The sequence below is a fragment of the Gracilinanus agilis genome, chromosome 2 (assembly GCF_016433145.1).
Source record: "Gracilinanus agilis isolate LMUSP501 chromosome 2, AgileGrace, whole genome shotgun sequence".
Taxonomy (NCBI): domain Eukaryota; kingdom Metazoa; phylum Chordata; class Mammalia; order Didelphimorphia; family Didelphidae; genus Gracilinanus; species Gracilinanus agilis.
The window spans coordinates 689770416-689791094 of record NC_058131.1 but is presented as its reverse complement, the minus strand read 5'-3'; the positions used below and the strand labels follow the sequence as shown (position 1 = coordinate 689791094).

Here is a 20679-nt window from a genome sequence, read left to right as displayed (position 1 = left end):
TTTTTCTTCCTTCCTTCCTTCCTTCCTTCCTTCCTTCCTTCCTTCCTTCCTTCCTTCCTTCCTTCCTTCCTTTCCAAACAAACTTTTTTGGATAACTGTTTTTAGTATTGTTAGTTTCTTTTGTAATTCTATGCATTTTATTTTATTCATTTAAACGTATTGTTCAGAGAAGAGTTCTAAAGGTTTTGCTGGACTGCCAAAGGGGTCCAGAACACAAAAATTGAGAATTAGGACTTGAACCTGGTCCCAGGCCTGACTCAAAGCAATAGCCCTTACATCCCTGGATTGTGGTGAGGATCAAGTGAGATAATATTTGTAAAGTTCATAGCACAGAGCCTGAGTCACGCTAAGCACTTAATAAATTCTTGTTTTCTTCTTTTTCCCTCCTAAGTCACCAATGGCTTTGATTGCATTCTGCTACCTCCAGAGGGAGAAGAGAAGGAAGGAAGGAGCCAGAGGAGGGAGGGGAGAGAAGGAATGAGGGAAGGGCTGACATTTTCTGGGGAGCGAGGAGCAGCCCCAGATTTGACTGAACCTTTACTTCTGGAGGAAATGGGGAGCATCCATCTCTTTTGTGAATTCCATGCCACCAATCACTTCAACCTCAGTTCCTCTCTGTGTCATGAGTCCTCAGTTGCTCCTGGGCCACCTTTTGCTCAGTCCCAGACCTTTGGGGAAAACTAAGACTGAGTAGAAAACCCCAGGCCCCAGAAGTCCCAGAATCCCAGGCGCTGATTGGCTGGGGATCCTGGGATCAATTTGCATCAAAAAGCACCCGGTTCTCATTGAAATTCTCCTCATGATTAATTGAACCAAACTGAGCAGGAAAGGAGAGCCTGAGCATTGGACAACCTGCAATTCCCAGACTTTGTGAGCCTGCCTCAGAGCAGGGAGGGGGAGAGGAGCTGGCTGTGGTGGCACTTTTGTCTCCTCCTCCTGCCTTACGTCCTCCAGTTACTGTGGCTGCCTGGGAGTGTGCAGTCCGTCGTTTTTATGCTTCTGGGGATCCGTTATTCAGTGTAGTCTAGTCAGCTCCACAGGACCCCTCAGCATGCCTGACAGCGAAGAAAGCCTCAAGAAGAAAGCCCTGGATGGAAGTTTAGGGAAGACTCCGGAAGGCTTCGAAACCAGGTACAAAGTCTGAGCCCCTTCCTCTCCAGGAGCAGCTCCATGACTGCTCCAGTCGGTCTCTTGGATGGGTGTGCCAAGGGGGGATAAGAGGTCAGGGCATGCTATGGGGGGGTCACTCCTCCCTCTCCGGAGCAGGAGCCCTCACCGGGGAGCAGGTTCCACATCTGGATGGCTTCGGGACTGGGGCCTCCAGGCTGAGGTCCTGAGGGTCTGAGTTGGGGAAGTTTCTTGGGTGAATAATAGATGTGCCTTCTGGAAAAGAATGTGGCCATTCCCCTTGCAGAGTGTTAGGAACAGAAGGCTGATTTGAATTCAGCTGTGTGAACTTGGTCAAGTCACTTGCTTTCTCTTGCTTCAGTTTCCTCATCTATTAAACGAAGGGTCAGAGATTCAGAGCCAGAAGGGACCGTAGAGACCATCTAGTCCACCATTGTGCATGTGTGTGTGTGTATATATATATATATATAAATGTATTATTATGTATTATGTAATATTATATATATATATATATAAAATGAATTTACTTTTGTTTGAAACCTCACCTTCCATCTTAGAATCAATACTATGTATTGGTTCCAAGGCGGAGGAGCATTATGGGCTTGGCAATGGCAGTTAAGTGACTTGCCCAGGGTCATACAGCTAGCAAGTATCTGAAACCAGATTTGAATTCAGGACCTCCCATATCTGAGTATATATATATATGTATATGTAATGTATATGTATATATATAACCTACATATATAATATATATACTTATTAACAATATTTATAGTGTGTATCTTTTAAATGCTAGTTGTAGAATGTAAGCTCATTATTACATTCATTATATTTGTCTTCCCAATGCCTAACACAATGCCTAGTATATAGCAAGAGTTTAATAAATAACTTGTTCATTGAATTACACACAAGGAAACTAAATCCCAGAGAGATGACTTCCCTAAGGGAAAATGCCACTTTACATCCTGTGGTATTATCAATTGGGCTGGGGGGGGGGAGGGCTTGGTGTGAACTCTATTGATCATGGATGTCCAGATCCTCCCCTCCCCTCCCCTCCCCTTCCCTCCCCTCTATAGCTCCTGGGATCTCTGGGCTAATAATGTCTTTGATTGGAGCACTTAACTGTCAGGGCTTCACTTCTGAGCATTTGGGTAGTGCTGGAACAATGAAGATGTGTGTGTTGTTAGAAATAAGAGCCTTTGGGAAGCCTGGGCTCCTCAGGTTTGATCATTCAGAAAAACAGGAAGACACTGAGGGAAAAGAAAAGAAAATCTATTGATGGAAACTGAGGGTAGTGACCAGGTTGCTGCTCATCCCTGAACTCGGCTGGATGGGCCAGGAATGGAGGGGAAGCATCTCTGCATGGGCGCCGTCCTGCTAGTAGCCATCTAGGAGATTTCTGGGGAAGGATAGGAGGACTTCAAGGACACGGGGAGGTTTTTGTGGCCTTTCTCCCCAGTGGCTTTGGACTCACGCTCAGGGGACTGTCTTCCCCATGCCCAGCTCACTCGGTCACCCGCTTCCCTGGTCTAGCACACCCCTGAATCCGTAACCAGGGCACTCAGATGCCCACAACTCAGATGCTTTGTACTGGAAACTATCTGATCATAAATGTCTCAGCACTGCTCATTCCATACCGGCATACCCTATTTTGGAGGGAAGTTGTTACTGTGACTGACTCTGTGACTCGGTTTGAGGTTTTCTTGGCAGAAACCCCTGGAATGGTTTGCTATTTCCTTCTCCAGCTCATTTTGCAAATGAGGAACTGAGGCAAACAGGGTGAAGTGACTTGCCCAGCATCACCTCTCTACTAAGTGTGTGAGGCCAGATTTGAACTCATGGAGTTGAGTCTTCCTGATTCTCTCCATTGTGCCATCTGGCTGTAGGTGCACCTATAGGGCAGGGAGGGAAGGGGGCATCCTAGTGGACAATCAATCAATCAATCAATCAATCAATCAGTATTTATTAAGCACCTACTATGTACCAGGCACCGTGTTAAGCGTTAGGGTTACAAAAAAAGGCAAAAGAAGTCCTGCTGCAGAGAGTTTACAATCTAATGATGTTACCTACCAACCCCTGGGCTCGGTTCTCTCTCCATGGTCTCCGGGTTGCTCCAGCTCTCCCTGTATTTACACTTCAATTAGTCCCTCTCCAAGACTTTAGTGCTGGACTTGGAAGCAAGAAGACCTTCGAATCCCACCTCTTGGCTGTGTGATCTTGGGCAAGTCACGATATCTCTGAGCCTCTGTTTCCTTATGTCCAAATGGGGATAACAACGGCCCCTTCCTACCTCCTGGACTGTGAGACTCAAATGAGATGATATGTGCGAAGTGCCCGTGGGATTAAGATTGGCTTGGTGAGGTCCTTGGCATAGGGAGCTTCCAGGTGAGGAGATGCCACCAGTTCAAGCCAGCAACTTCTGTAGCCTCAGAGCTCCCTAGAGAGTACTGCAGGCCTATACCTAGCCAGTATATGTCAGAGAAGAGAATTGAACTCAGGTCCTGGCATTGAGGCTGTCTCTCGTGATTCCTTGTTGCCTCACTATTGCTCAGAACACCATATAAATTGGACATTGTTATTATTAGTAATCAGTGTGACATAGTGCCAGGACAGCAGACTTGGAAGCCTAGAAGATTTGAGTTCAAGTCCTACCTGACACTGGCTGGGTGACCTCAGGCAGGAGATGAAACCCTCTAAGAGTTAAATTGCTGAGCAGTTATAGAGCTGCATTGTAGATGGAGCATCTTCCTGAGATTCCTCTGACGCTGTGGAAGTCTCCAGTCTGGTTTAAAAAAAAAAAAGTTGTTCTGGAAAGTCCCAAAGACCCTGTCTTGACTCTCAGGTTCTATGTTGCCCCCTGCCCAACCTGCCTCCTGGCTCTCTTACCCAAGCTCCCTATTGCCCCCTGCCCAACCTGCCTCTCTGGTCCTCTTATCTCATGTGAATTTCTTCCCAGAACACACTCTCAAATCCAAGTTCTCAATTTGGTTTCCCAAACCACTAGCTTGAGAGCAAGATGTGGGTTATTCTTGATCTCTTTGCCCCCATTGCCCAGGGCAACCCTTTGCCCAGGACTGGCTCTCATTAGGTGCCTTATAAATGGAATGGAATTGCCATTGCTCTTCGATACCCCCCCTCTCTCCCCCCACTGAACTGGCAGTGCTAGCTTCCTCTTTAAGCCCTCCTGCAATGGCCAGAGTGGGGAAGAAATCTGTTCCTGGCTCCCCCTGGGCTTTTTGCCCTCTTGGCCCCACGATGACTCCAACTCCTGGCAGCATCCCTCTCTAAAGCCCATCTTCCTCCTCTTTCCTGGGGGGGAGATGAAGCGTCTCCATCTCTCTAAATGCCTGGGAGAAGAAGTCGCTTCATTCTTGTTGTGGTAGTGGATAAGAGAAGGTTCAATTAGTTTCTCAGACCAGCAAACCCTTCTGAGCTTTCTGTTAACCCTCCTGCTATACATACCATCTTTCAAAGGCTGAATAAGGCCTCCCCTGACTCTGATTCTGCTTTCTCCTTTTTGCAGAGGGCTGCCACCTGATTAATAAGCCTTAATTGAAAAGCCCTGTCGGGGCTTGGTGGGGTGGGCTTCCGAGTCTCCTCTTCCTAAATATGAAGTCTCTCTAACTCTCCCTCCTTGGGACTGAGGCTCTCTCTTCCATCCCTTGTCCCTCCTCCTGGCCCTTGCAGCCTCTCCTCTTTGGTGACTTTGGAGTTCAATCAGAATGTTCATGCTTCTATTTAACTACTTTTGTGAATTTAAACAAGACTCTCTCAGCCTCAATTTCCTCATCTGTAAAATGAGGGGCTTGGGTTAGATGGTTTCTGAGGTCCCTGCCAACTCCAAATTCTTTCCCAAGACTTTAGGTTCTGTTGAGATCATGGAGGGAGAGATATTGTCCAGTTTCCTTTCAAGGTGGGGCCAATGACCTGGGCCTCCATATTAGAAGCTGGAGTCCCAGGCAAATCCAGATCAAACATCTCCTCAGGGAGCAGAAAATTGCTTGTTCTCTATAAACCTTATCTCTTCTGCCTTTTCCTAACCTGAACCCAGTACCAGGTTCACTGGTGGTCCAGATATCCCAAAATTCCATGCTAAAAGTACAAGTCATGGTGGATCCTTTCTTGTGTGGCTCCAGGAGGGAGGCTTTCTTTTGTCAAGGGGTTCCAAGCTACCTGGGTTCAGAAATGTGTCTTCTCCAATCCCATGCTCACCTCCTCTCCTCTGCCAGGTTATCCTACCTCCACTCACTCTCTTTTCTCTAATCCAGCCTGCATAGGCTACCAGATTCATTTCCCTTAGACACAGATTTGGTCATGATATGGAGCAGCTGGTTTAGGGGCAGGAGAGTCTGTGGTCATGATGAGAGTGTGGTCTGATGGGTATTGATGGAGGAGAATTTTAATAGAAATAATAGAGGCATGGAGTAGGGGTAGGAAGGTGCAGTAGTTAGGCAGAGAAAGTTCTCTAATCATGAAGAATGGTCTAAGTAAAGGTTTACCATCTAGAAAGAAAGGGGTAGGACTGGATGGAATAGGCCATTGGGCTAAAATGTAGCATGAATGAAGGGACTGGCATAAAACATTTCAGAGCCGTGTCCCAGAAACCATGGGAGGAGCGGTCATCTATGAGGAGTGGTCAACAGTGAGGCAATAGAGTCAAGGAAGATGATGCCTGAGAAGAACCCATAAAATGTACCCATTAGGCATCCCTGGTGGCCAGGGAGAGAGCGGATTTTGAAGGACTCAGGTGTGTGTGGTGGTGAGGAAGGAGCCTTAGCAAGCATCGGTTATTTCTACAAGACTGGTATTGAAAGAAAGGAGAATGATAGGAAAACAATTTCAGGATCAAAGGAGGGTTTTAGGATGGGAGAGACTGGAGAACTTTCCGTTTCCTCTGCAATGGAGAATGAAGCAGTCCAGAGGAGAGATAAAGGATGTGGAAGGGGATGAGATAAAAGGTACCTGTGAAAGGGAAGGAGACGGGCGTTGCCTCCTCAGAGACCAGAGAGAGAAGAAGATGGGGGAGGGAAATGGGTTGGGGGAAATGCATGGAAACTTCCAGGTTTGGGGGGAGGTCAAGTGATGGAGCTCACAAGGCATAACCCCAGACCCACAGAGCCATCTGTAGATTCACTCAGGGTCCTTCAACCTCAGTTTTCTCATATGAGGGGATTGGGAGAGACAGCCCACGTTCAGCTCTCCATCTATCATCCTCCAAAGATCCCAGTTTTCTGACTTGACATCAAATGTATCTCTGTGCTTCCACAGCTGTTGAAGTGGCCTGGCTAGAGCCCTTGCTGTCTTCCAGAATCCACTTCCCTAGCTCTTTATCTGTCATTTAAAGGTTTGGGCCTAAGGCCCGAATGGAACTTGCCTTCATAGCCACCTGGTCTACCAACTTAGACCATTTCCCTCATGTTTCCTGCATCCTGGGAAAAGTCCAGCTGCCCCCACCCTGGCCACAGCACTATCTCAAAGACCCAACCAGAGAAGTTAGTCTTCACTACTTGGGTCTGGAAGCTACTTCCCTGAAGTTTGGGGCTGTGGTGCCTCCATTTTACTTTCTTTAAGGTCTACAAACTCCAATATTCAAGTGAATGTAGTAGATTCTACTCAGGGGGACCCAGTGGTCATCTCAGGCCATTCTTCAGGTGATTGGAGTACAATGAGGCCTGGTATCCACCTTCTAGTTAGAGCTTAAATTCGACATAGATGTGCCTTTTACTAGAAAAAGCAGATGGCAGACATGACTGGCAATATTTGAGTACCTTTGAATCTTGGGGGAAAAAAAGAAAAAGATGGATTATTTCCTTTTGTAGTGACTGTGATTCAATAGAACAAATCCTGGTTTGTGAAGCAGTACCCCTAGGTTTGAGGGGCAGCTAGGTGGGACAGTGGATAGATCGACTGACCTAGAGTCAGGAAGACTCATCTTTCTGAGTTCAAATCTGACCTCGGAGGCACCACAACCCCAAATTTCAGGGAAGTAGCTTCCAGACCCAAGTCGTGCAGACCAACTTCTCTTACTGGTTTTGTGACCATAGGCAAGTCACTTAGTCCTATCTGTCTCAGTTTCTTGATCCGTAAAATGAACTGGAGAAGGAAATGGCAAACCACTCCAGTATCTGTGCCAAGAAAACCCCAAATAGAGTCATGAAAAGTCAGACAAGATTGAAAAATGACTGAATGGTAACACAACCAGACCAGCCACGATTCTCTGGACTTAGCCTCTATTTCTCCCTGCCCCTCTACTTTTCAGCTCCCTTTATATGAGTTCTCTTTTCCCATCAGAATGTAAGTTCCCTGTGGGCAGGGATTGGATTTCTTCTGCCTTGTATTTGCATCTTCTGTGGCCAGTCCAGTGCCTGGCACATAGAGCAAAATACATGCTTGTTATTATTGTTCTTATTGGAAATGATAGAGCTCAATTCCAATATAATATTATCATCTATATTATAATGATAATCATGTGATCCAATTAATAGAAAAAGCCAGGAAGACCCGGTTCAAGTCTTGCCTCTGATACATATCGGCTTTGTGACTTTGGGTAAGTCACTGGACCTTGAAGTGATATAGACAGCCCTAGAAGACTGTTAGCTGTGGAGCAGGTACCGATCCATGTTGGCAATGGAAGCACCCTCATGGGAGAGTCCCTTAAGCCAATGAAATCGCTCCCCCCCCCCAGTCTTTGTCCCTGTTTCTAGAGTCCTTTTAAGGCTTGTAACATTTTCTCATTTTATGCCTCTCAAGAGCTCTGAGGCAGGTGGGGCATGGGCCTGGGAGGGCAATGGTCTGCTACCATGGAGGGAGAGTTGGGTTTAGAATCAAAACCTTTGATGTGAATCTGAACTCTTCCACTGTCACTTCTTCTTGGGCCTCTGTTCCTCAGCTATCAAATGAGAAGTTTGGTCCCTGTGGTCCCTTCTAGCTCAAAATCTCTGATCTCATGATATACATTTTTATTGATGAGAAAACTGAGGAGGAAAGAAAGAAGGGGCTTGCCTATTGACGAATGAGTGATGCTGGCAGGATTTGAACCTCCCAGTCTTTCTCCATCAACTCTAGTCTCCTTGCACCTTTGCCTTCTCCAACAATACCATTCAGAATTTCTGGACAATTCTTCCCACCATGAGATAGGGACTGCCTGTAAGAAGCGGGGATAGGTCTAATGGATTGGGGAGAAAAGTGAGCAAATGGTTAACATTTCATTAGTTGATAGGAATCTGTGTATGTGTTCACTGTGTCTCCTTGTGTGTTCCCTGAGGGGGTCAAATTGGACCTTATCTCCCCCTTCTCCCCCCCAACGTTCCTTTCTCCAAGGACACAGGGGAGCGAGTTCTTCCATCTGCCTGCCCCACATTCCTTCTAGGGGATTAACAGCCCGAATAAATGCCCTTTGTGTTACATAGATGACTGTACGGGAAGGGGGGAGGGTGTTTTTCTAGAAGGGAAAGGAACAGAATTGAGAAGATTTGACCCTGATTATAGGCTTAGGGCAAAGCCAACTTGGGTGCTTCAATTAGCTGACTGAAGTTTTAATACATCACATGCTTGTTTTATTTTATTTTAAAGATTAAGATAGTTTTAAAAGTCCTTACCTTCTGCCTTAGTATTAATTCTAAGATAGAAGAATGACCAGGGAAATGGAGGTTAAGTGACTTCCAGGGTCATCCAGCTTGGAAGTGTCTGAGGTCGGATTTGAACTCCTGACTCTAGCCCTGGTGCTCCCTCCACTGGGCTATCTAGTTGCCCCAAAACATTCATTTCATAGATACCAGGGAGTCCTGGTGAGAATTTCCCTCTACTAATGAAGATTGGCATTTTTCTATTCTTAAAAAGTAGCCTCAGGGACTTCTTCAAGATTGCCCAGCCTTGGGGGCAGCTGGGTAGCTCAGTGGATTGAGAGCCAGGCCTAGAGACAGGAGGTCCTGGGTTCAAATCTGGCCTCAGACACTTCCCAGCTGTGTGACCCTGGGCAAGTCACTTGACCCCCATTGCCTACCCTTACCACTCTTCCACCTATAAGTCAATACACAGAAGTTAAGGGTTAAAAAAAAAAAAAAGATTGCCCAGCCTGTCTGTCAGATGTGGGATTTGGTCCTGACTCTAATGAACCATGTCATGGCACCTTCATTTAAAGCAATCATGAATACTTATGGAATGAACACTAGGGATATTGATGAAAACTGTTGTGTCTTAAGAGGGGACAAACAAGATGATCACCAAAAAATCTGGAAAGACTTAGAGAAGGGATGCAAAGTGAAGTCAACAGAACCAGGACAACATGGTGGTGCACAATAACAGCAACAGCTGTGAATGACTTAACTACTCTCAAGAAGGAGAGGATCCAGGTGGAAAAGGATATCCAGCATCACAGAAGGAACCGACAAGCCAAATGCAAATTGAAATGTACCATTCTTCACTTTATTTCCTCCGTGAATTTTTCCGTAGTATAAGCAATGTGTGTCTTGTTTCCCAACATGATGTACCGAAAGAAATAAGTATTAAATGAGAACATATATACCAGCTATATCATATTATCTGCCTGCGGGGGGAAGGGAGAGGAGGAAAAAATGAGGCAGATTTTTGGACATAGCTAATGTGAGAATTTTTTTTGTCTTAGATAAGCATATTTTCTCTATAATTTATTACACATTTATAACAAATCATGTATTATATTATTATGTTATATATTATGTATGAAATAAATAAAAATACTTATGGTGTTTTAGAAGATTTGAGTTCTAGTCCTAGTTCTTTCATTAGTTCCCTGGGTGGCCTTAAATAAGTCACAGGTGTACAAGATTTTAAAGTTGGCGAAGTCCTTTAGAGAGGATCACTTGCTGTCACTTCCCCAGGAAACTGGACGTGAGGGTAAAATGAACAGGCGAGAAGCATCCTGTGTTGCTGGATTTGAAGTCAGAGGACTCCTCTGATGCTTGCTGGATGTGATCTTGCTTTTTTGGTCCTAGATTCCTCTTCTGAAAAAGGAGGGATTGGTTTAGGAGGCTTCTAAGGTTCTTCTAGCTCTAACCCTGTGATCATCTGACTTCCCTGATCTCAGCTAAAATAAATGAATCAGATTAGACTGCCCCTAAGAGCTCTTCCAGCCCTGTTCCAGGATCCTACAAGCATTCTGAGACTCATCTGTAAAAATGATGAGTTTGGGCTCTGTGATCAAACACTGTTCATTACGGTTAATTCCAGCCCTGAATTTATTGCCTTCTAATCTTCTGGCTAGATTATAGAATCTCAGAATGGGAAGGCAAATTAGAGGTCTGCTATCCCTTTCATAACATCTCTGGGAAGTGGTCATGCAGTCTCCCCTTGAAGACCTCCCAGTAATGAGGCTTTCTCTTCCTCAGGTAATCCACTTCTCTTTAGGGCAGCTCTAAATGTTGGGAAATGTTTCCTTATATAAAGCCAAACTCTGCCTCTAAGAAACATCTCCTCATTGTTCCTAGTTAGACGATTACTATATTCTCTTTCAGCTTTGCCATTCCATGGTGTGGAGGTAGTATAAAGAAAGGGCTGACACAGTGCCTACTCTCTGGGAGCTTTCCTTCTCACAAGGAGAAGCCATTAATTCATTCATGGACTGACTAATAAAGGCCAAATGAACAATCTGGGCAGACAAGGCACCAGGAGGTAGCGCAAGGAGTCACAGAAGCCTTCCCAGAGGAGACTGGACTTATAAAGAGAGAAACTGAGCTATTTCTTCAATGATTTGTTTGGGGTGGGTGGCCTGTTTAAGATCTTATAGGTCTTCAAATATTTCTTTTTTTCTTCTTTAGCTGAAAAGGCAGAATTAAAACCAATAAAGGTCCAGACCTGTGACTTAATTGATATTTGTACAACCCAGGTTTCTGGCCATTACTTTTGGGATACTTTGCATGAGACTTCTTCAGTGGTAGAGAATATGCCAATAAAATACTTTAGGGAAAGAGTTGGCGTGAGAACTTTGGAGATGAAAGACATTTTTAAAGTTTTTTTTCTCTTTTTTTTGAGAGAGAAGACATTCGTAGCTCCAGATTCTCTCTCTGAGACCAACTCCAGGCATGTGAAGGAGAGAAAGAAAGACATTAGTAGCTTTAGATATATAGAGGAAGCCAGGTTTTTACCATGTTCCTGATTTCTAGCCTAGGGAATTCCTCCTTGTCTGAGATATTTCTTGGTTTGATCTGAGATATCTTGCTCCCAGTGAGAAAATTCAGTCACTCTGAGTATTTTCTGTAATATTTTAATCTGTATGAAATTTCTGATTTCTGTTTATATTTGTTCAGATAATAGGTTTGCTTACTCTTCACTACTTGTCATGGTCTTTTGTGTAACAACATTTGGTGAAGAGTCAAAAGGGTTATCATTTTCCTTTTGAGGGCTAGCAACAATAAATCTATAAACTTATACTTTGGCAATTTTATTTTTATAAACACTTATAATTATGCCTCCTACTTGAGCAACTAAAAAACAAAACAAAACAACTCTCTTTAACATATATTCATAGATCAACAAAACAAGTTCCCACATTATCCATGTCTGAAAAAAGTTATCTATGCCGCCTTCTGTCTTTTGGACCCCTGGTATAGAAAGTTGTTCTTCTCTGAAACGTCATTGTAGAAATTGTCCTTAGTCCTCTGCATGTCACTTGTTATTATTTCGTTTTCAGCAATTTAGCCTTTGAACCAAAAATTTATGCACCTAAAATAGCAACATTTAGGGAGGCAAATAGATATAATCCTGGACACTTCTCAGAGCCTGGAGTAATTCTATTCCATCAAGACAGGACTCACAGTGTTCTTTGAAAATTACTGGGTCAGGTTTCAGGAATATCAATTCCCCTTGGTTGGATATTTTATGTGGGTAGGTACATCTTACTTGGGCATACACAACTTACTCATGGAATTTCCAGTTTGGAAGCTTTTGCAACTGATGCAGGTCATACAGAATTGCCCTGGCCACCAGGTTTTTTAAGTGATTTGCCAAGGGTTACATGGAGTATGTGTGTGTGTGCATGCGTGCGTGCGTGCGTGTGTGTGTGTATGTGTGAGAGAGAGAGAGAGAGAGACAGACAGACAGACAGAAGGAAATAGAGGGAGAGATTATGTGTGTGTGTGAGAAAGAGACATACAGAGTCAGAGAGACAGAGAGAGAAACAGAGTGAGAGATTATGAGAAAGAAAGAGAGAGAGAGAGAGAGAGAGAGAGAGAGAGAGAGAGAGAGAGAGAGAGAGATTATGTGTGTCTGAGAGAAAGAGGAAGAGAGAGACAGACAGAAATGTGAGTAGAGGAAAAGCAGGGGTGGAGGGACAGAGGAGAAGAGATATATATGTGTGTGTGTGAGAGAGAGAGGGAGGTGAAGAAAGAAAGAGAGAGGAAAAGAGAGAGACAAGAGGGAGAGTGACCGAGAGTCAGAGACAAAACTAGACAAGAGACACAGAAATTGCTAGGTGACATCTCTTTGAAATGGCTAATGTTTCTGCAAAGGCTGCTATTCTTGGGTGGCATTCTCTGTGTACCTACCTTTGTATTCCCCTCTGTTTTATATGTGGATAGGAAAGTCTTGTGGTCTGATAGAGATGACCCCTGGAGACCCTGATTTCAGGAATCAGTTGGAAAGAGACAATACCATCCCTGGCTCTGATAGGAATAAGACAAGGGGTAATGTGGGAACTGAGATGGAGTGGAGGGACACTCAGACTTGTTCCCCTGGTAAGATGGTGACTTCATATGGAGCCAAGGTCAGGTTCTAGTGAGGTCCTTCCATTCTTTGTTCTACCAGGGGCGGAGGAAAAGAACCAAGAGACATAGGCTCTGCCCATAAAACTACTGAAAGTAAGTCTGTCTTCACAGTTTTAGTTGCTGAAAAAATATCTTAGAAAAATCCAGAGAGCACGGACCACCAGGGCCAGGCTAAGGAAGAGGTTTGTAGTGAGATCTTTCCTACCTACCTCCCTACTCTCCTTGCCATTCTGAGTTCTGGAACCAGATCAAGTAAACTCACTGTTCCTGGTAAGAGTGTGCCAATCTTCGGTTTATGGTCCTATTTATCATCCCTATAAGTTTCTGGACCAAATTGTGCCTCCTGAGCCACAGTTCCATTATGTATGTTGTCTCTCCTTATTGAAATGTAAGCAGCTTGAGGGCAAGGACTGATTCTGTCTTCTCTTTTTATTCTTAGCACTTAGCACAGTGCTAGGCACCTAGTAATCACTTCATAAATTCTATTTTTTTTTTTTTTTGTTCATTAAAGAGCAGAAGCATTGGCTGGGAGAGAAAAAGCACTGGTCATTTTATGGCCAAAATAAGGAGATTTTTAGAAAAGATTCCTATGTTCTCTAACCCAGTGATTCTTTCTATAAACTCCTGTTTTGGGGTTATCTACCTTTGTGAATAAATAAAATAAAAAAAAAAATAAAGTAAGAGACACTAAACCAGTGATGGTGAACCTTTTAGAGATGGAGTGCCTAAACTGCAACCCTCACACTGCATGTGAGCCACTCCCTCATACACACCACCACTAGCACCTTACCCCAGATAGGGGAGGAAGAAAGCACTCCCATTGGGCTACTGGGCAAAGGGGTGGGTGATGAAAGAAATGTCCTCAGGTGCTGGTGGAGAGGGATAGGGGATCAGTCCCCTCTGGCACACATGACATAAGTTCACCAACATGACACTAAACTATAATAATGCAAGTTAAGGAGTTCATGTATGACTTGTTGGCAGCAGTAGAGAAAGGCTAAATCCAGAGATAGGGAAGTGCCAAATAGTATACATCAATAGTACTGCTAAATACAAAGATAGCTAGGATTTGGGCAAAATCTTTTCAGCTTTATGTGTACTATGACTGTGGATAAATTGCTTGCCATCTCTGAGAGGGGGGAGGAAAGGGAGAGAGGGAGACAATTGGATCTTATAATTTCAAAAAGTGTATTTTAAAATTTAAAATTTTAAAAATTGTTATTGCATATGTTTTGTATGACAATACATATATAACCCAGATTGAATCATCTGCCAACACTGGGAGGGAAAAGGGAAGGGAGAGAGGGAGATAAGTTTGATCATATAACTTGGGAAAATTTGTGTGGAAATGTGCTATTACATATGTTTAGTAAAAAAATTAAAATATAAATATATTAAAAAATAAAATCCTTATTATCTTTGGTGAGGAGTGGGAAAACACAGGAACTTGGCAGGGAAAATATAAGAGAGAAAATGTGTTTAGGATAACTCACAACTCTGGACTTAAGGCATCAATATTCCTGGTCCTGAGGAAGTTGGGGGAAATTCTCTTCTCTAGTCCAGCATTGAATTTATAAGATCTTTCAATTAACTATCATCTTAAAAGAGTTTTTAGGAAATGCTAGGTCTTCATGTGAATAGCAGTTCTCTTTAAACAAGAGTTACAAAGCTCATCAGAATGGCTCTCTCTGACCTCCACAGTGTGCCCAACCAATTGTTCTCTCACCCAGGTGCAATACTGTTCAAACAGAATGGAGATTATAGCAACACAGATCTGGTTGACTCTACAAACCATCCTGTGTTTTTATTTCTCGAGTCAGAGGTGGCAACAGAGAGGAACAAACTCTTTTTTTTTTTTTAAATTTGATCATTGATAGCTTTATTTTCTTTACCTGAAAATTCTCTGTTCATATCCTTTCACCATTTGCCAAGTTGGAGAATAAATGGTTTTCTTATAAAGTTGAGAAATTAGGCTTTTATCAGAGAAACTTTTTCTAAAAATTTCCCCCAAGAATTTGTAACAAACTCTTATGAGAAGCTTCATCTTCTACATCTAAATGGCACAAAAAGATAACAATTATCTATGTAGTTCTTGGTTAATGAAGCCATCTCTCTCCTGGACCAAGCAGGAATCTACCTGCTGAATCCTATCAGTTTACTGCTTATAACTCTCCCCATCAAGTCTTCAGATTCCTGTCAGTTTCTTCTGTGTTTCCTATATTGGTTCCTATATCCATTTCCTATCTCCATTTCTTTTCTTTTCAATGACATAAATGTGAACCTTCAGATTCTCAGTGATTCACTTTTCACCTTAGGGTAACAATTTCCCAAATTTCCCCTATCAGATCAATCTTTTAAAGAATTGTACCTTTAGGGAGGCAGTCAATTGACACAATGGATTTAGAGAAAAGCCTGGAGGTGGGGAGTCCTAGGTTCATTTTTTTTTTAATTTAAATTTTTTTAATTTTTAAAAATATTTTACTTGTTTACATGATACATTTTCTTTCCCTACTCTCTTACCTCCTCTCCCTTCACCACCACCCCCTGAAGCTAACAAGCAATTCCACTAGGTTATACAAATGTTTTGACTTGATACCTATTTCCATATTATTCATTTTTTTATAGAGCAATTTTTTGAAACCAAAACACCAAATCATGTACCCATATAAACAAGCGATAAGTCATATGTTTTTCTTCTGCATTTCTACTCTGGGTTCAAATCTAATCTCAGATATTTCCTAGGTGTGTGACCCTGGACGAGTCACTTAACCCCCATTGCCTAGCCTTTACCTCTCTTCTACCTTAGAACCAATACAGAGGGTAAGGTTTAAAAAAAAAGAATCATACCTTCAAAAGTTTACTTGACTTCTCATTTGTTTGAGTTTTATCCTCTTTAGTCATAAAACACATATATACAAATATCTAATCTAGCGTAGATTCATTTGTAAAGATATTTTGCCAATTACATGTAATAACAAGTTTTCACATAAATTTTCCAATGTTATGTGATCTAAATTGTCTCCCTCCTCCCTTCTCTTCATCTTCCTGGAGCTGGCAAGCAATTTGATCTCGGTAATACTTGTATTATCATGCAAAACATATTTCCATATTATTCATTTTTAGAATGCTTTGAAGATCTTAAGTCTTCAATATGGTCTCCCATCTCTTTGATATCCTTGAAACTGGGTTTTTCATACTCATATTTCTCTAGCTTTTAATAAGTAAAGATCTTTCTCTGCTTCTTTATAGTACTAAACTGTTCCCACATGACTGAGGTATATTTAATTCACAAAGAGATTTGATTATTAATATTTCACTCAACATATCTTTTTTTCCTCCAAACTATATAAATCCTTTCTGAAAGCTGTATTTCTTTTTTACACACATATTAACCATTTTATTAAAACATTTCTTTTTCTGTTCCTAGCAGGAATTAACATGTTAAACTAGGGGGCAGCTGGGTAGCTCAGTGGATTGAGAGCCAAGCCTAGAGATGGGAGGTCCTGGGTTCAAATCTGACCTCAGACACTTCCTAGCTGTGTGACCCTGGGCAAGTCACTTGACCTCCATTGCCTAGCCCTTACCACTCTTCTGCCTTGGAGCCAATACACAGTATTGATCCAAGACGGAAGGTAAGGGTTTAAAAAAAAACATGTTAAACTATAATAGTGGCAAAATCTTAAATCCTATGAGAATAATATATCTATGTTCATTCAAAAACGCTTTTCTGCCTTTTAATAAAAACCTTTACCTTTCATCTTAGAGTCAATACTATATATTGGTTCTAAAGCAGAAGAGCAATAAAGACTAGGCAATGGAAGCTAAATGACTTGCCCAGGGTCACATAGCTAGGAAATATCTGAGGTCAGATTTGAACCCAGGATCTCCCATCTCTAGGCCTGGTTCTCTATCCACTGAGCCACCTAGCAGCCCCCTGCCTTTTTCTTTTTAAAGTGTTTTTATTAAATTTTTAGAAATTAACATTTATTTTATTTCCCTCCCATCTTCCCCATACAAACTAAAAAACAGAATTCCAGTGAAAATATGCATGGGAAAGCTACACAAATTCCCATGTTTGCCATGTCTGAAAATGTTCATCTCATTCTGCATACTTAGTCCACTATCTCTTTTCCTGAAGGTAAGTATCATTCTTTATCTTTTTCTGTCCTTTTCCATTGTTTAATTGCTCCATCAATTAATTAAACAGCCTTAAAAAGGACAGTGTAGGGGGCAACTGAGTAGCTCAGTGGATTGAGAACCAGGCCTAGAGATGGGAGGTCCTGGGTTCAAATCTGGTCTCAGACACTTCTCAGCTGTGTGACTCTGGGCAAGTCACTTGACCCCCATTGCCTACTCTTACCACTGTTCTGCCTTGGAGCCAATACGCAATATTGACTCCAAGACGGAAGGTAAGGGTTTAAAAAAAAAAAAAAAAAGCACAGTGTAACTTACATCTGTAGTCAAAATTGTCCATCTTTTCATCTATGATACTCTTTATCCCTTGAACTCTTCCTCTATCCATAGTTGAAGAGAACTTCATTCTCTTCTTCTCTAATTTGTTTTGATGTCATCTTTTGCATCTAGGCCATGCATCCATTTAAAGATTATTTGGGGATTTGGTCTGAGATGTCTGTCTATACCTAATTTCCACCTAAATGCTTTTCAGCTTTTGTAAGTTAACTTACACTTTTCCAGAGATTTTTTTATTGAATAATGATTCCTTGCCCCAATAGTTGAGAATCTCTAGGTTTGTTGAACAACAGGCTACAGTGTTCATTTGTGTCTATATGTTGTGTGACAAAATGGTCTCCCCAATCAATTTTTTCATTTTTTAAGCAGGGCCAAAGATTTTTGATTATCTCTTTATTACAGTGGGTGCCCAATCTCTTTGCCAAGTGGAGAAATGTGGCAGCCAAGGGCAACACTGTTTTAGAATAGAAATCATTGGCAAAAATACTCGAGGAAGATGGTAGGAGATTGGGAGCGGGATTTTCTCATGAAAGAGTGAATGGTGGTAGAGGTGAAAACAAATCACTGAGAAGTTGGTGTGAGGTCCTGTTCTGCAGCAGGAAGCAACTAGTCAATAGCAAACAGGTCTACAGCAAGTACTACCCTGAGCTCTGCCCAGGGAATTGGAGTAATCCATCCCTCTCTAGCTTTGGAGATCCCAACTATCACAGAATCTGGGAGCTGAAAAGGACTTTAGTGGTCATCTAGTCCCACCTATACCTGAAAAGAAATCCATTATAAAACTCCTAACAAGTCCGACATCTGTTTTATGGCCTCCAAAGAGTGGAAATCCACTACTTCTCAAGGTGGTCTATTCTAGTTTTAGATGGTTTTGATTATTAGAAAGTTTTCCCCAACATGAAATCTCAAGTTTCCTCACTGTAATTTCTTCTTAGGGCTCCTGGTTCTGCCTTCTGGGGCCAAACATATCAAGTCTAATCTCTCTTCCATAGAGAAACCTTTCAGATACATGAAGGCTACTATTTGAGTTCTTGAGTCTCCCCCTTCAGACAGTCTTCATATACCATGAACTCAAGACCCATCACCATCTTGGCTACCTTCTTCTGAACATTTTTTCCTTCTCATTAATGTCCTTTAAAAACTGTAATTTTGGGGGTGCAACCAAGTGGTTCAGTAGATTTGATCTCAGACACTTCTCAGCTGTGTGACCCTGGGCAAATCACTTACCTCCCATTGCCTAGTCCTTACCACTCTTCTGCCTTGGAAACAATACACAGTACTGATCCTAAGACGGAAGATAAGAGTTTAAAAACAAACAAACTGGTACTCAGAATTGAACGTAAATGCTTTAAAGGAAATCTAGAGAAAACAAAGGACAAAGAAATCATCACCTCAATTTTTTGGGAGCTGTGCCTTTCTCTTAAAAAAATATTTTTAGAATTTCACTCTGTTCCTTCCACTCATACCTTCCCCACCCATTGAGAAACCAAGAAAAACAAAACCTTGAACATGTATAGTCAAGCAAAAGAAATGTCTACATTGGTTCTGTCCAAAAAACATATCTTATTCCATACTGTGACTCTATTACCTTTCTTTCAGGGAGTGAATAACATGTGACAGTTTTAATCTTATGGTTCGTTATTGTGTTGATCACAATTTATAAATCTTTCAAAGTTGTTTGTTTTTAAAATATAGCTATTATCGTACAAGCTGTTTTTCCTGGTTCTTTTCACTTTACTCTGCATTAGAAGTCCATTCACATATCAATCTTTTTAGGTTTCTTTACATAATTTCTTACTGCCCTAACTTTTCATGACCTTGGACAGGGTTTTGTTTTGACAAAGATACTGGAGTGATTTGCCATTTCCTTCTCCAGTGGATTAAGACCAATAGAGGTTCAATGACTTGCCTAGGGTCAGCCAGTAGGTATCTGAGTCTGGATTTGAAATCAGGTCTTCCTGACTCCAAGCCCAAAGCTCTTTCCCCTGTGCTGCCTAAGCTGCCTCATATTCCACTGCCTACATAAACCATAACTTGTTCAGCCATTCCCCAAATGATGATCACCCCTCTCAGTTTCCTATTTTTGTCAGAATAAAAAGCCAATATAAATATTTTTGTGCATGAATCTTTTTCCTTTTTATTTGATCACTTTGGAGAATAGAATATGCAGTAATGATATCTTTGGGTTAAAGGCACATTTGAGAAACTTTTTAGTTCTAAATTGCTTTCCAGAATGCCTCGACCAGTTCATGGTTCCACCAACAGAACATTATTGTATCTGCTTTTCCTTAATCCCTCCAACATTTATTGCTTTCTTTTTTTGTCTGCTTTAATAATTTGATGAGTGTGAGGTAGAACCTTATTGTAATTTAAATTTTAATTTTTCTAATATTAATTGATTTAGAGCATTTTCCATATTACTACTGATAGCTTGAATTTCTTTCTCCAAAAATTATCTATTCAAATCTTTTAACTATTCATCAGTTGGGGAATAGTTCTTATTCTTATACATTGAAAATATGTTTATTATTTATTAATTTAAACTTTCTTTTCTTTTTATAACTTGAGTTCTAGACTCTTTCCCTCCCTCCCATTCCTTCCCCACCCACTGAAAAGGCAGTTTTCAATTTTCATGCAATATTTACCATATTGCAAAAAAAAAAGAAAGAAAAGAGGGAAAATTAAACTTCCATTTGCACCCAGAGTTCATCAATTCTCTGTCTGCAGGTGGAGAACATTTTGTCATCACGAGCCCTTTAGAATTGGCTTGGATCATTATATTGATTAGAGTAGACAAATCTTTTATAGTTAATCATCATTGCAACATGGTTATTACTGTGCATAATGATGTCTAAATTCTTTTCACTACATTTTGCATCAGTTCATATTGGTCTTTCCAGGTTTTCTGAAACCATTACCCTTATTTTTTATAGCATAATGATATCCCATCACAATTATATTCTACAGCTAGTTCAGCCATTCCTCAATTAATGGGCATCCCCTCAATTTACAGTTCTTTGCCATCAGATAAAGAACTACTGTAAATATTTTGCACATATTAGTCCTTTTCCTTTTATTTCTTTGAGTTATAGACCTAGTAATGGTATGATGGATCAAAGGATATGCAGAGTTTTATAGCCCTTTGGGGCATAGTTTCCAGAATGGTTGGACTAGTTCACTACTCCATCGATACCTATTTTCCCTCATGTCTTCCAGCACATTCATTTCTAAGAGGTGTGAAGAGGTATTTCAGAGTTGTTTCATTTTTTCTTTTTATAATCAATAGTGATTTAGAGCATTTTTTATATGACTATAGAGAGCTTCTTCTGAAAATGGCCTGTGC

At 41.6% G+C, this 20679-nt stretch overlaps 1 protein-coding gene across 1 annotated transcript in view; it reads left to right on the top strand.

The window, feature by feature from the left end:
- The first annotated feature begins 1051 nt into the window (after positions 1-1051).
- ACSBG1 (acyl-CoA synthetase bubblegum family member 1) overlaps positions 1052-20679 on the top strand; it is a 97052-nt gene continuing 77424 nt past the window's right edge. Inside the window, exon 1 of the mRNA XM_044660287.1 lies at positions 1052-1131. Within this exon, the coding sequence (XP_044516222.1) occupies positions 1052-1131 (80 nt within the window). The remainder of the gene's footprint in view (positions 1132-20679) is intronic.